General features: G+C 34.5%; 1 protein-coding gene across 2 annotated transcripts in view; it reads right to left on the bottom strand.

Annotated features, from left to right (window-relative positions):
• Positions 1-12,201, bottom strand: part of Sema2a (Semaphorin 2a) — a 491,368-nt gene that overhangs the window by 72,939 nt on the left and 406,228 nt on the right. For both annotated transcript variants that reach the window (XM_073957591.1, XM_073957592.1), the window contains exon 6: positions 1,923-2,027. In XM_073957591.1, the coding sequence (XP_073813692.1) occupies positions 1,923-2,027 (105 nt within the window). The remainder of the gene's footprint in view (positions 1-1,922; positions 2,028-12,201) is intronic.

Genomic DNA, 12,201 nt, shown 5'->3' with positions numbered 1-12,201 from the left:
AATGAACAACTAACTACCAAATTTCATCTATTTCGGTGCGATAACGAAATACCTTCAAAATACCGAAAATTGGGCGGTACCATGCTATGGGGGCTATATGAAGGCATGGGCCTATACCGCCGAATTTCATATGGAACGTATAATACGCCAATTGAAGATCAAATACCAAATTTCTGCCCTTTCGGTGACATATTGAGTCCCCAACCTTCAATATGCTGGAATTAGGGAGGTACAGTTCCATGGGAGCGATTACTATGGCTTCAAAATACCGAAAATCTGGTGGGACCATCCTGTGAGGGGCTATTTGAAGACGTAGACCGATATCGACAAATTTCTGGTGGAAATTTTTATAGCCCCAAACGAAGATTCACAGCACATTTCGGACATTTCGGTGATATATTGGGGCCACATCCTCAAAATACCGAAAATCGTGAGGTACTGTTCTATGAGGGCTTTATCAAAAGGGTCTCCGACGTACATTACCCTCCATATTATGGAAGAGGTATAATTCAAGACATACCTATTTACATTGTCATCAGTGTGAAAGAACTCGTAAACTTTGAAAACTTTTTGTTTGCTCTTATGGAATATATGTATAAATGTTGTCACTTGATAACATTATAATATTTTTTAATACAAACATAGATGTGAATTTGTATGTGAAACTCAACTCCTTCCCCTTCTTATTATTTTCTATCTCGAACATTTCACTTCTAAACATATAGAATATGAACTAGGATAACATTGTTGTTTTTTACAAAAGGTTTACACGATATAACGCTCCAATCTCTTACAAACAAACACACACATGCATTCCCCCATTCTAAAACAAGCATTGAATATGTGTCAATTGAATGAAAATGTGTTGCCACTTTCATCTCTGTATGTACATACATATCGCTCATTTACTCAAAGAGTGGCATAACTCAAAAAATGCGTTTTCTGAGTTAGCAATTTCTATTTTTTCTACGACTTCTATTTTATCTTGTGTCAAATTTTCATGTTGATATATCTAAAACTCAAAGAGTTGCAGCTCATTTACTAAAACTTTGGCATAATTCAACAAAAATGTTTTTTGAGCTTATGAAGCACTAAAACACTTCAAATCATGCTTGATCTTGCACAGAAATTTAGCAGTGATATCTGGCTAGCTGTTTGCAAAATATGTTCAAGTACTTGTTTTAGGTTTTGTGTAATAATCATTTTAAGTTAGGAAGTCAAATTTCAATCGCCAACTTAAAACGCGTTTTTCTCGAAACTGGATTTTTTGAAATGTTTCACTCTTTGAGTAAATGAGCGATATGTCCTTTCACACTCCCCTACTAGAAAACTGCACAAAGTGATTGTTATCACTGCTAGCTTAAACTTAAGAAGTGATGAAAAAAGTTGGAGAACAGGAAAAAAATAGAAAATTGTTCGAAATGAATGCTAGAAAATCTCCCCCTTTTTCTGAAGGTTTTAAGTATTTGATATCATGAATGGGGCAATATCAACGACAGTAGTAGTAGTAGTAGCAGTGGCTGCAAACATATTGTCACAGCACAAACAATATGCCTTTCAATGTTTTAGAAACTTTACTTTGAAATAGAAAGAGTGAAATTCCAAAGGCATGAAGGACAAAAACCCAAATATTTTCTAGGAAAATAACGAAAGTATTTTAACCATCTCAAATGCAAGCCGACAAAAGCTCAAAAATAAAAAAAGAAATAATTGTGTGCGTGTGCCATGAGGAAAAGTCTTACACCAAAAAAAGTTAGCTTGTTTGCTTTTGTTGCCACTAATACCACTACCACCACTGGTTTAGCTTTTAATAACCTTTCTCCCACCCATCACCTACTTCTTCCTTATATCGAATTGTAAACATATTCATTTGTATATATTATGAATACAAAATAGTACACTTTGTTTGAATTGATACTTACATAAATGACATAATCCTTGGGATTGTGAGCATTAGTACCGCACACATACAGCCTGTTGCCTTGCATTTTTTGTATAACACGAATGTGATTTTTGCAATCGAACACCTAAAAATAAATGGGAAAAGGGAAATGGTTATTCATTAATATGCGGAATAGAAAAAAAACGTATGTAATAAAAGTCAAATGTTTTTTTGTTTGTGTTTTTAATGATATGCGGAATTTTACAAAAAAAAATGTATGGTTGAAATTGGAAATAATATAATTAAATAGAGGACCATTTGGTAATATTGTTAAAAGTGACCCATGTTTAATAATGAAATACATATGTGTTGTTGTTTTTCGTAAAAAATGGGAAAATCGATCCAGCAGCTATGTAAAGGTTTTTGTTATTGGCTTGGAACGAAAATTACTGTACAACTTAAAACGAGATCTTGTTAGTGGCATAGAAATAACCTATATCCCTTGATCGAACCATAGGCGAGAGGACGAGATTTCCTTTATGTCGACGAGTCCAACTTGAAATTGGAAATTAATCTCGCGATCTAAGAAAACAACTAAAAACGGCGCACAGTGTTGCCGCTTCCATACAAAAGTGGACAAAAATAGAGGGAGTTGACCTAGGTTGAAGAATTTTTGCACAAGTACAAGGCATAGGAATGAAAAATTACAACGTTGGTCTATATCTTACCTCGATTTTGCTATAACTCGGTCAATTTCAGTTGCAGTTTTGCCGGTTTTGACAAAAATCGGTTCAGATTTGGATATAGCCCCCATATCTTGCTCTTACGGATTTTGCTATAAATTTGTATATAGCTCTCATATATATTTTCTCACGATTTTATGTACTGATGCACTAAATACGCAAAGTACATGAAATATTGATGACGTTTATTCGGACGTAATTGTGCGATATCGGACGAAACTATATATGAGAGCTATATCCAAACTTGAACAGAGCAGGGGCTTAAGAAAATGTCCCATATTAAATTTGATGGCTATTCATCAAAAATTGACCGATTTATAGCAAAATCAGCGAAAGATATCCAAATCTGAACAAAAATTTGAATTTTTCATTCTTATGCCCTCATAAGTACTTGTACACAAATTCGTCAACCTAGTTCAACTCTTTCTATGCAAAAATGAAGCTGCAACACAGTCATTAAATAAAAGAAAAGTTACTTCTTATAGGAGACCGACAGCTCTTCTTATAGAAGACCAAAAGTTCTTCTTATAGAAGACCAAAAGTTCTTCTTATAGAAGACCGAAAGGTCTTCTTATAGAAGACTGAAGGTTCTATTAGGTTCCCATAGAAGATCAGAATGACTTCTTAAAGAAGTACGAAAGGTCTTCTTATAGAAGTCCGAAAGATCTTCTTATAGAAGATCAAAATGTCTTCTTATAGAAGTCCAAAAGGTTTTCTTATAAAAGTCCGAAAGGTCTTCTTATAGAAGTCCGAAATGTCTTCTTATAGGAGAACGAATAGTCCTCTTATATAGAAGGCCGAAAGGTTTTCTTATAGAAGACCGAAAGGTCTTCTTATAGAAACCTTTCTTATAAAAGACCGAAAGGACTTTTTACAGAAGACCGAAACTTCTTTTTATAGAAGACCGAGAGGGCCGAAATGGCTCCTTATAGAAGACCGAAAGGCCTTCTTATAGAAGACCAAAAGTCTTCTTATAGGGGAAGTAAAGTCTTATAGAAGACCAAAAGGTCTTCTTATAGAAGACACAAAAAGACTTCTTATAGAAGGCCAAAAAGTATTATTATAGAAGGAAGAATAGTACTCTTATAGAAGTCCGCAAGGTCTTCTTATAGACGACCGGAATGTCTTCCTATAGAAGACCGATAGGTCTCCTTATAGAGTACCAAAAGGTCTCCTTATAGAGGAACGAAATCTCGTCTTATAGACAACCCAAAGGTCTTCTTATAGAGGGCCGAAAGGTCTTTATAAAATATTGATTAAAATATTGATATACATCAGAAGGTGGCAGGGGTGGGCAAAAAAATTTTACACATTTCGCTTCGAAAGAGATGTCCCATTAACCGATTCCAAGATCTACTCTACGAAATATAAAGAATTTCTATTTTTTATCAAATTTAAATTTTTTGGCGCATGTTCAGTTGATGTCGACTTATTGTACTTAAATTTTATATATATAGGCCACCCATCTAAAACTTTTAATATTATCAAGAATATTTTCGGAAATAGTTATTTTAAATGTCGTCTAATTTTCATACGATTATTTCTTTAGATTACATGGGAACTAATTTTAATATTTAAAGAGCTATGACTTTATTATGGATGCACATATCGACAAAATTCTTTTAGATTCTGATGTGTTTACTGTAAGAAAGAAACGCAAACATATGTATGTTAACTTTTACATTTTTCAATTTTTGTCCACTGCAGCAACACTGTGCGGAGTATGAAGTTCGCCCGGGCCGAACTTTTTATACCCTCCACCACGAACTGTGTTGAAGTAAATAGGAACAATTAGCTTACTTTCGTTTATGAAAGTTTTGAGCTGTTCCTTTGTGTTAAGGTTTATTCCTTGTGGGAGCAGAAAATCTTAACTAATGATAATTACCTTATATTGATAATTTTCTGCGTAGAGGTCTTCTACACATTGAGATTCCAAAATACCAAGTTACATCCACTTCAGTAGGAAAATAAGCAATATACGAATTCAGGGGCCTATACCGACAGATGAAAAGTTACATTCCCAAAACGAAGATCAAATGTCAAATTTTAGCCTTTTCGGTTGAATTTTGAGACCGAAATTCTGAAGAACCGTTTAATGGGGACTATATAAAAATGTTGACAAATAGGGACAATTTTGTGGTGGGAAGAAGACGGAAAAGACGTTGGGCTATACCGGCAAATTTCAGGTGGACATTTTTACACCAGCAACGAAGACTAAAATGCTAAATTTTAGCCTTCAACATATCGAAAATCAGGAGATACCCTTCTATGGGGGCTAAATGAAAACCTGGAAACTGATAAATCTGTTCTGGAATAATTTATACCTCCATCGCGGACTAAGTACTAATTTTCATCCATTTCGACAATGACGTCGAAACCTTGAAAATGCCACAATTTGGAAGGAAGTGTTCTATGGGAGCTATGAAAAGCAAAAACTTTATTCATTTAAATTTGGGGTGTAAAAGAAACACCAACAAAAAAAATTGCTCTATTTTTTTACAAAAATATTTTCACAATTTTGGAATTACAAAGATTTTTTTTAAATTGCAAATACTCTTATAAAACCGAAAATCGCCATAGGCGAAAATATTTTTGTAAATAATTGCGCGATTTTTTCAAAAATATTTTCACAATTTTAGAATTTTTCGAAAATACTTATATAAAACCGAAAAGCGTCGCAGGCGAAAATATTTTTACTAGTGAAAAAATACAGAGTTTTTGTAAAGAAATGCAAATATTTAAAACATTTCTCAATTAATTTTTTTTTTAAATTAATTAATAACTCGACTGTGTCTTCGTCGAATACCGTAGTGTGGTAAAATTTCTCCGAACTGCTACTCACAAATTCAGATATAATTTAGTTTTAAAATAATATTATGAAATCTAGATGATTTTGTGGAGACATCGCTATTGTTTTGCACTTAAGCCTTCCCAAATGTACAATTCCGTTTATATTCTAATCTCTTCTCTAAAATTTATAACCGTTCTTTGAGCAATAAAAAAATAATTAAAAATTTCGAAAAGCAAAAAAAAAAATAACTTTGAAATTAAGAACAAAATCGTTGGGAGTTATGTCCGCGTTTTTTTTTTTGTAGTAATGTCCGCTTTGCTTCACCAACAAAACTCCCAACCAATTTTGGGAGTTATGTCCGTGAGTGTTACGTCCGGGCATAGTTTTTTATTGTTTGTTCTTAAAAAAATATTATGAAATTGCACCCTAATTTTTCTTCGTTTTCTTAATAATAACTTTCGAAAATTCACCCCAATTTGTTGTTTCTGTTAAACACACATATAGGCCCTAAACATGTGTAAAAAGGCCCCAATAAAAAATGTAATTAGACCCCAATATTATTTAGACCCCGATTTGATTTTCAAATTTTCGATTTACTTGTTGTGAAGACAAATTGGCCCCAACAACTGAATGACAAAAGGTCCCAGAAAGACGAAAATAGGCCCCAAAAGCTTTGTTGTTGTTGTTTTCCATATACCTGTTTGGGGCATATTTTCACTTTTAATTTGGGTTGTTATTTCATGGGGCCTTATTTCTGTACGCCCACGGTGCACACAGCTCCCATAGAACGCTTTCTTCTAAATTTTGGCAAGTTTCTGGTGGATGGTTTTATATCCACAACGAAATACAGAAAATCGGGAGGAATTGGGGCTATATGAAAACGTGGACCTATACTGTTAATTCTCTTTTGGCATATTTTATAACCCCATCGAAGACTAAATATCAATATAAAATATAAATGTGGAAACTGATAAATCTGTTCTGGATTATTTTATACCTAGCTCGAAGACTAAATACCAAATTTCATCCATTTTGGTAATGACGTCGAAACCTAAAAATTCCAAAATTCGGAAGGGAGCGTTCTATCGGAGCTATATGAAGCGTGGACCTATACCGACAAATTTCTGATGAAAAGTTTTGTACCACCATGTTTAATTTCAGCAATTTTGAATGGGCATTGAGGCTGCAACCTTAAAACTACCATAATCGGGAGGTACCCTGCTATGGGTGGATATATGAAAACTTGTACCTATACTGATAATTCTCTTCTGAAAGGCTTCAAAGACTAAATACTATATTGCACCCATTTCTGTTTTATAAGGACACTGAAACCTTCAAAATACCGTTAATCGTTCAAAACGTTTAGCCCCAATGAAGACTATTCAGTGTGATAATGAGGCTATAACCTTCAAAATACTGAAAATTGAGAGGTGCAGTTCTATGGGGGCTACATCATAACGTGGGTCGATGTAGCCCATTTTCAAAACCAAAAAATCTAAGAGACTTCTATACCAAATTATAAAACTCTATTTTAAATATTGCGAGCTATATTCTGATTTCAGCAGACAGACGAACATTGTTACTTCGACTTTGAGTTTCATGCTGATCTAGTAATATAAGTCAAGGTGGGAAATTACTTCAGTGTCTCCCTTAAAGGAATATTTATTTGTGTGCTTTGGGTATTTTTTTTCGAGGAAAGTTTTTATCCACAGAAAGACTAAATGCCAAATTGCAGGTGGGATATTGATGCCACAACCTTAAAAATGCCGAAAATTGAGAAAATTGTGTTCAATGGGAAATATATGAAGACTTTTGTTTATACCGAAAAATTTCAAGTGGAAACTTTTATACAAACAGCGAAGACTAAATACCGATTTTAAGAGACGGATATTTTCATATTGTTCAAATGAACGAACTGCGCTATGTAAGTATTTAACATATTACATACATACATATATCATTGACTACTTTAGCGAGGCACAGTGGATGCGCCCAATGACAAAAATCAACAAATTCATTTATTAATTTGAAGATGCAAATCGCTTCTAGACATTCCGCATTTTTCGAAACTTAACAGACTTGTAAACATGACTAACTTCGTAGAAAAAGTTTGTATTTAAAAAAGAGAAAAATGGTTATATTATAATAAGCGAGTTTTGCAAATGAATAATTTAAAAAATTTTCTAAGCTTCGTTTTCCAACCTATTAAAATTTCTCTAATTTGCAAGGGTTACCAAATATTTTAGTAATAATATTTGTCAAAATGAAACTATTTAACATAAATCAGTGGATTTGTTAAAATTGTTGTTACTTTCCAATCGTCTTTTTTTTGGAATGTTTATAAGTAATTGTATTAACTTTTCTTATACGAATGTTCACTAGATTATTTGTTTCGGTTTGTAATCATTTTTATGGGTCGATCCTGTTTACAGTGACCTAATCAATTTGCAAAAAAATAAAGAATTTACTTGTGAACATTTTCGTCCGATCATTTTTCATAACTTTCTATGTGGATAATCACGACAAGGGTTCATCGATCAAATTAAATTTGTGTATGTCGATAGAGGAGCATCCTATAGCACTATTGAAAACCGCATTAATGAATTCAATCGTGACCGATACTCGCCAAAAAAACGAAGGTCGTGAGGGTCGTCTAAAACGGCCGTTGTGCCAGAAAAAAGTTAAGCCGTGCTTGAACGGATAATGCAAGATCGTCATGTTATACACCATGAGATATAGGCATCCTTGGAGGTTTTTTCCACCAACTGACATTTGATATTACATGAACACCTGGGCTCAAAAATGGGATCCAGATGCAGCATACTTTGACAATAGCTCAAAAAAGGGTCTTGTCGATGTATGCAAAGGAATTGTGAATAAATACGATCGCCGCGCTTCAAACTACGTTAATAAGATAGTCGAAGGCGAACCAAATTCCACGAAAATTGCTCTTAAAGGAAGCACTTCGAAGCAAATGGTCGCCTGTTTCTTCGGCTAAACTGACCTTGTGGCTACTATATGACTTGAGAAACGTAGGGCTTTTAATTCTGAGTGGTGCACTAAAATTTATTAGCCTGAAGTCCCCAGAGAAATTCGAAAATCGAACAAGAAAAGACAAATCATTGTGTACCATAACTGTGCGGGCTCTCACACATCGATTGAAAGCAGAGCTTTTTGACCGGACAAGAGGTGGAATTATTGGATTATCCGCCGTACAGCCCTGACTTGGCACCCAATGACTTCATTTGATTCCCGCTCATCCGAAAAAAGTCGTGGTCAACAATTTTCGTCACCAGAAGATGTTATTGAAGCGTTCAAAAACCATGTTTTGGAGGTGTCTCAATCAGAGTTGGAAAAATGTTTCAACAATAGGTTTGAGTGCATGAAAACTGTATAAATCATGCTGGAGACTACATAAGAAAATAATAAAACCATTTTTGATGGTGAATATTCACGTTTTCATTAATAAGCCAGAAACTTTTCTAGTTCTCCTCGTATATGGGGATCATGTGAAAACTTGGACCTAGCACTGCAAATTTTTTTTAGACTACCTTTAGGTCACTGAGACCCATTGATAAGAATTTCAGTTCGATATATTATCTAGAAGTATTTTTGTCAAGTGTATGTGCGTCAAGTGGAGGGGATGGGGAAATTCAGAACGATAGGGGTTAAACAGTTTCAGAGGCATCAACCCGCATTGGGGAACACCCTATTTCACACTAGGGGTCTTACATTTCTTACTTCGGAATTCTCTTAAGGAATGTCGTTCACACATACATATCGTTGATGATGCAAAGTTTCAAACAAGACAGGAGTGGAAGTCTCTCTATGTCCTCGAACAGTGTGGCATGATTGACAGTATGCAAGGCCTTCGATAGGCCTTTAATGTGCAACTGAGAAACTGTTTCTCATAATGGACAGGAGTATTGCGCTTATGATCTTTGCTACTGGCGACAGGAGGGAAATCGACCTTTGCGATTTGACTATGTCTACTTCCTTGTCTGTCTTCTGTAGCGTTACCACCCTGCAAATGTTTCAGCTTCTGCTATAATATGAGTGTCTAACGACATATTGAGGACACTTGTCAAATAGCCAACATAGGTTCTTTCCAGTTTCCGTGAGCGCCCAACGAATTCGTTCATTACCTTCATTTGCTAGTCCTGTCGCCTGTACTGGGAAATGTGCTCCAATTTCGGGTATTGGCCCGTAGGTATGTAGCGAGCGGTTGCAGCAGTCATGATGTCCCGGAAAATTTTCTTAACTATCGAAGAATCTGAGGGTATTGACAGCTCCCTGAAGAGGAGAGTGGTAAATTCTCTGAAAAATTGGAAATCAGCGTTTCAATTGTTCCGAACCACTTGGAACTATCGAACTGTATATAATAAGGAACCAGTTCCTTTTGAGAAAAGGAACTATAAAGATCGATCCGCTGCAGGAACTAGGTAGCACAACTCTAACAATTATGGACCAAACGTCACGAAATTTTTGATACAGGTTGGGTTCCAACCAGAATAGACACCTGTAATTATTGGTCGTAGGCTATTTAAGCGAGCTGTGGCAATCTCCTCTTATCCTCATAGGAACGTCTTCTTTCACCGTGTAAAATTAAAAACTTTGAATTTGCTCGGGCAACGCCTTACGCTCAAGATGAGCATTAAAGTCTCCTTGCACCAGACGGTTATGTCTTCCAAAAGCTTTCTAATATCAGGTGTATCAAGTGTAGCAAAAACTATTCATCAGTGATATATACACATTCAGCAATTCTATCTCGACAGTCCCACCATTACGTACAGTTGGTTAATGTGCAGAATTTTTCGTCAGCAAGTGCATCATAAACTGTTTGAAAAATAGTTTTAGCTGACCAAAAGCTTGTATCATCAATTTAAACCTATTCTACGAACAACTACTTCGTCAACATATCATCTCTCACCGCTATGTTCTGCACTCACCTTATTACCCAGAAACAGTTTTATTTATTTGAAATAAATCTCTAGATATAATGGAAAATCTTGTTGGAACACTCTTATTACAAATCAAATTTATAGCATTTCAATGCTGATGTTTTCTCTAAATGTACACATGTATGTGTATGTAGCTATCATATGTTTTTTGCTGTTGCACTGTTTCACTTTTTTTCATTGAAAGAATTTAACTCTTAAATCGCTTCTCTCATCCACATTCGATTGAAATAGGAAATCCAATATACGTTTCGTTCTTAAGTAGAAATAAGATAAGAAAGAATTTATTTTTTATTTCTAAAGTTGCTTTTGAGACACGCATGTACATACATACATGTTACAAACACATATCATTATATAAGAAATGGTATTGTACTTAAACACCGTCCCATATTTAGATATGTGCACTAATATAAAAAATGAAGTGTGCTATTGAAAATGGGTCATAGTGATAAATGTCCAAATTTTCATAGGGAAGGGAGAGAATGCATTTTTGTTCTTTTTTTATTGTAGCCATAGGATTACTAGTATTTAGTTTCACTTGTGTCCAAGTATAAGCGTGTTAGCTGACGTAAACGTCATCAAAAAATCTTAATGTAATATTTAGTGCACCTAAATAAATTATAGCTACCTTTGTCACAAATCCTCAATATCTGTCTTTAATAGAAAATAAAAAGGGTTTATATGTATACATCACTGTTTCATACATAGAACATGATGTGAATGGAGACCACAATAATGCCAACAACACACACACACACGACAGTCATATACGACAAATAGAAAATTATTTGAAATGTAAAAGCCAAAGCAAGAAAACGAAGCTCAGCATGACAAAAAAATCGAAACGGAATCAATTGTGCAACAATGAAGCAAAAGAAAATAGCTTGCATTTTTTCTCTTTCCAAATATAAAAGTAGTCATGGTGGTAAACGTACCACTCACTGAACGTATGAGCAACATCATCAGCAATTTCGTGTAGCAGCACCACTCATACGCACCGATAAATCCCAATCAATTGCGAATAAAGCGAAAAACTGAATAAGGCATTTTCTTTGCAGATTATTTTTTATTTTTCAATGCAACTACACATATGCGTATGTACGTATGTCTGGTCTAGTATTTGGATGTGACACTTCGCTGTGTACAAAATACGATGCGTTGTCAATGTTCTATTTCTGTGACCGTTTTATCTGCTGTTTTTTCGAAATATATTTCAAGTTAGAGTACAATGCATCGGAGAAAAAAACAAATTGAAAACCTCAGCTGTTTGGGTCTATTAGTGTAAGAACAGGGAACAAACACTGCAGAGGATTGGAAATTTTGTTCAATTTTGCAAATATAAAATATAACTATGTATGTCATATGATAAATTATGCTGACTATGTTTACTAGTGCACTCTTCATGTAAGCAAACCATGTTACATGGATATAATTGAACTAGAAATTATTTATAATAATATCAGCAAAATCCAAAGGTGTTACAGTAGCTATATAAAATCTTATACTGCAACTTACAAAAGAAGTAAGAACTATGAGGACTCCTTTTAAAAGTGGGCCCCAGTGATTGGGAACAAAATTTTACTGGACAAAACCATCCATTTTTGTCTTCATCGATTTTGTAATTTCTAAAGAAAGAACTTTAGTGGGCTTGTTGGTCTTCCAAAGGCCAAGTGTCCCCATTCGACCCATATATAATTTTTCGATTTTAATGAAATTATTCAACGAAATAGGCTAACATGGGTATATGGTAAAAAAACAAATTTATTTACAAATTCATTTAAAAAAAATAAAAAAAAATTTTGCGAGCATATCTACGAAAAAAAG

Source organism: Musca autumnalis, unplaced genomic scaffold (genome assembly GCF_047663935.1).
Source record: "Musca autumnalis isolate F117 unplaced genomic scaffold, ASM4766393v1 scaffold_5, whole genome shotgun sequence".
NCBI lineage: Eukaryota > Metazoa > Arthropoda > Insecta > Diptera > Muscidae > Musca > Musca autumnalis.
This window is presented reverse-complemented; position numbering and strand designations above follow the sequence as displayed.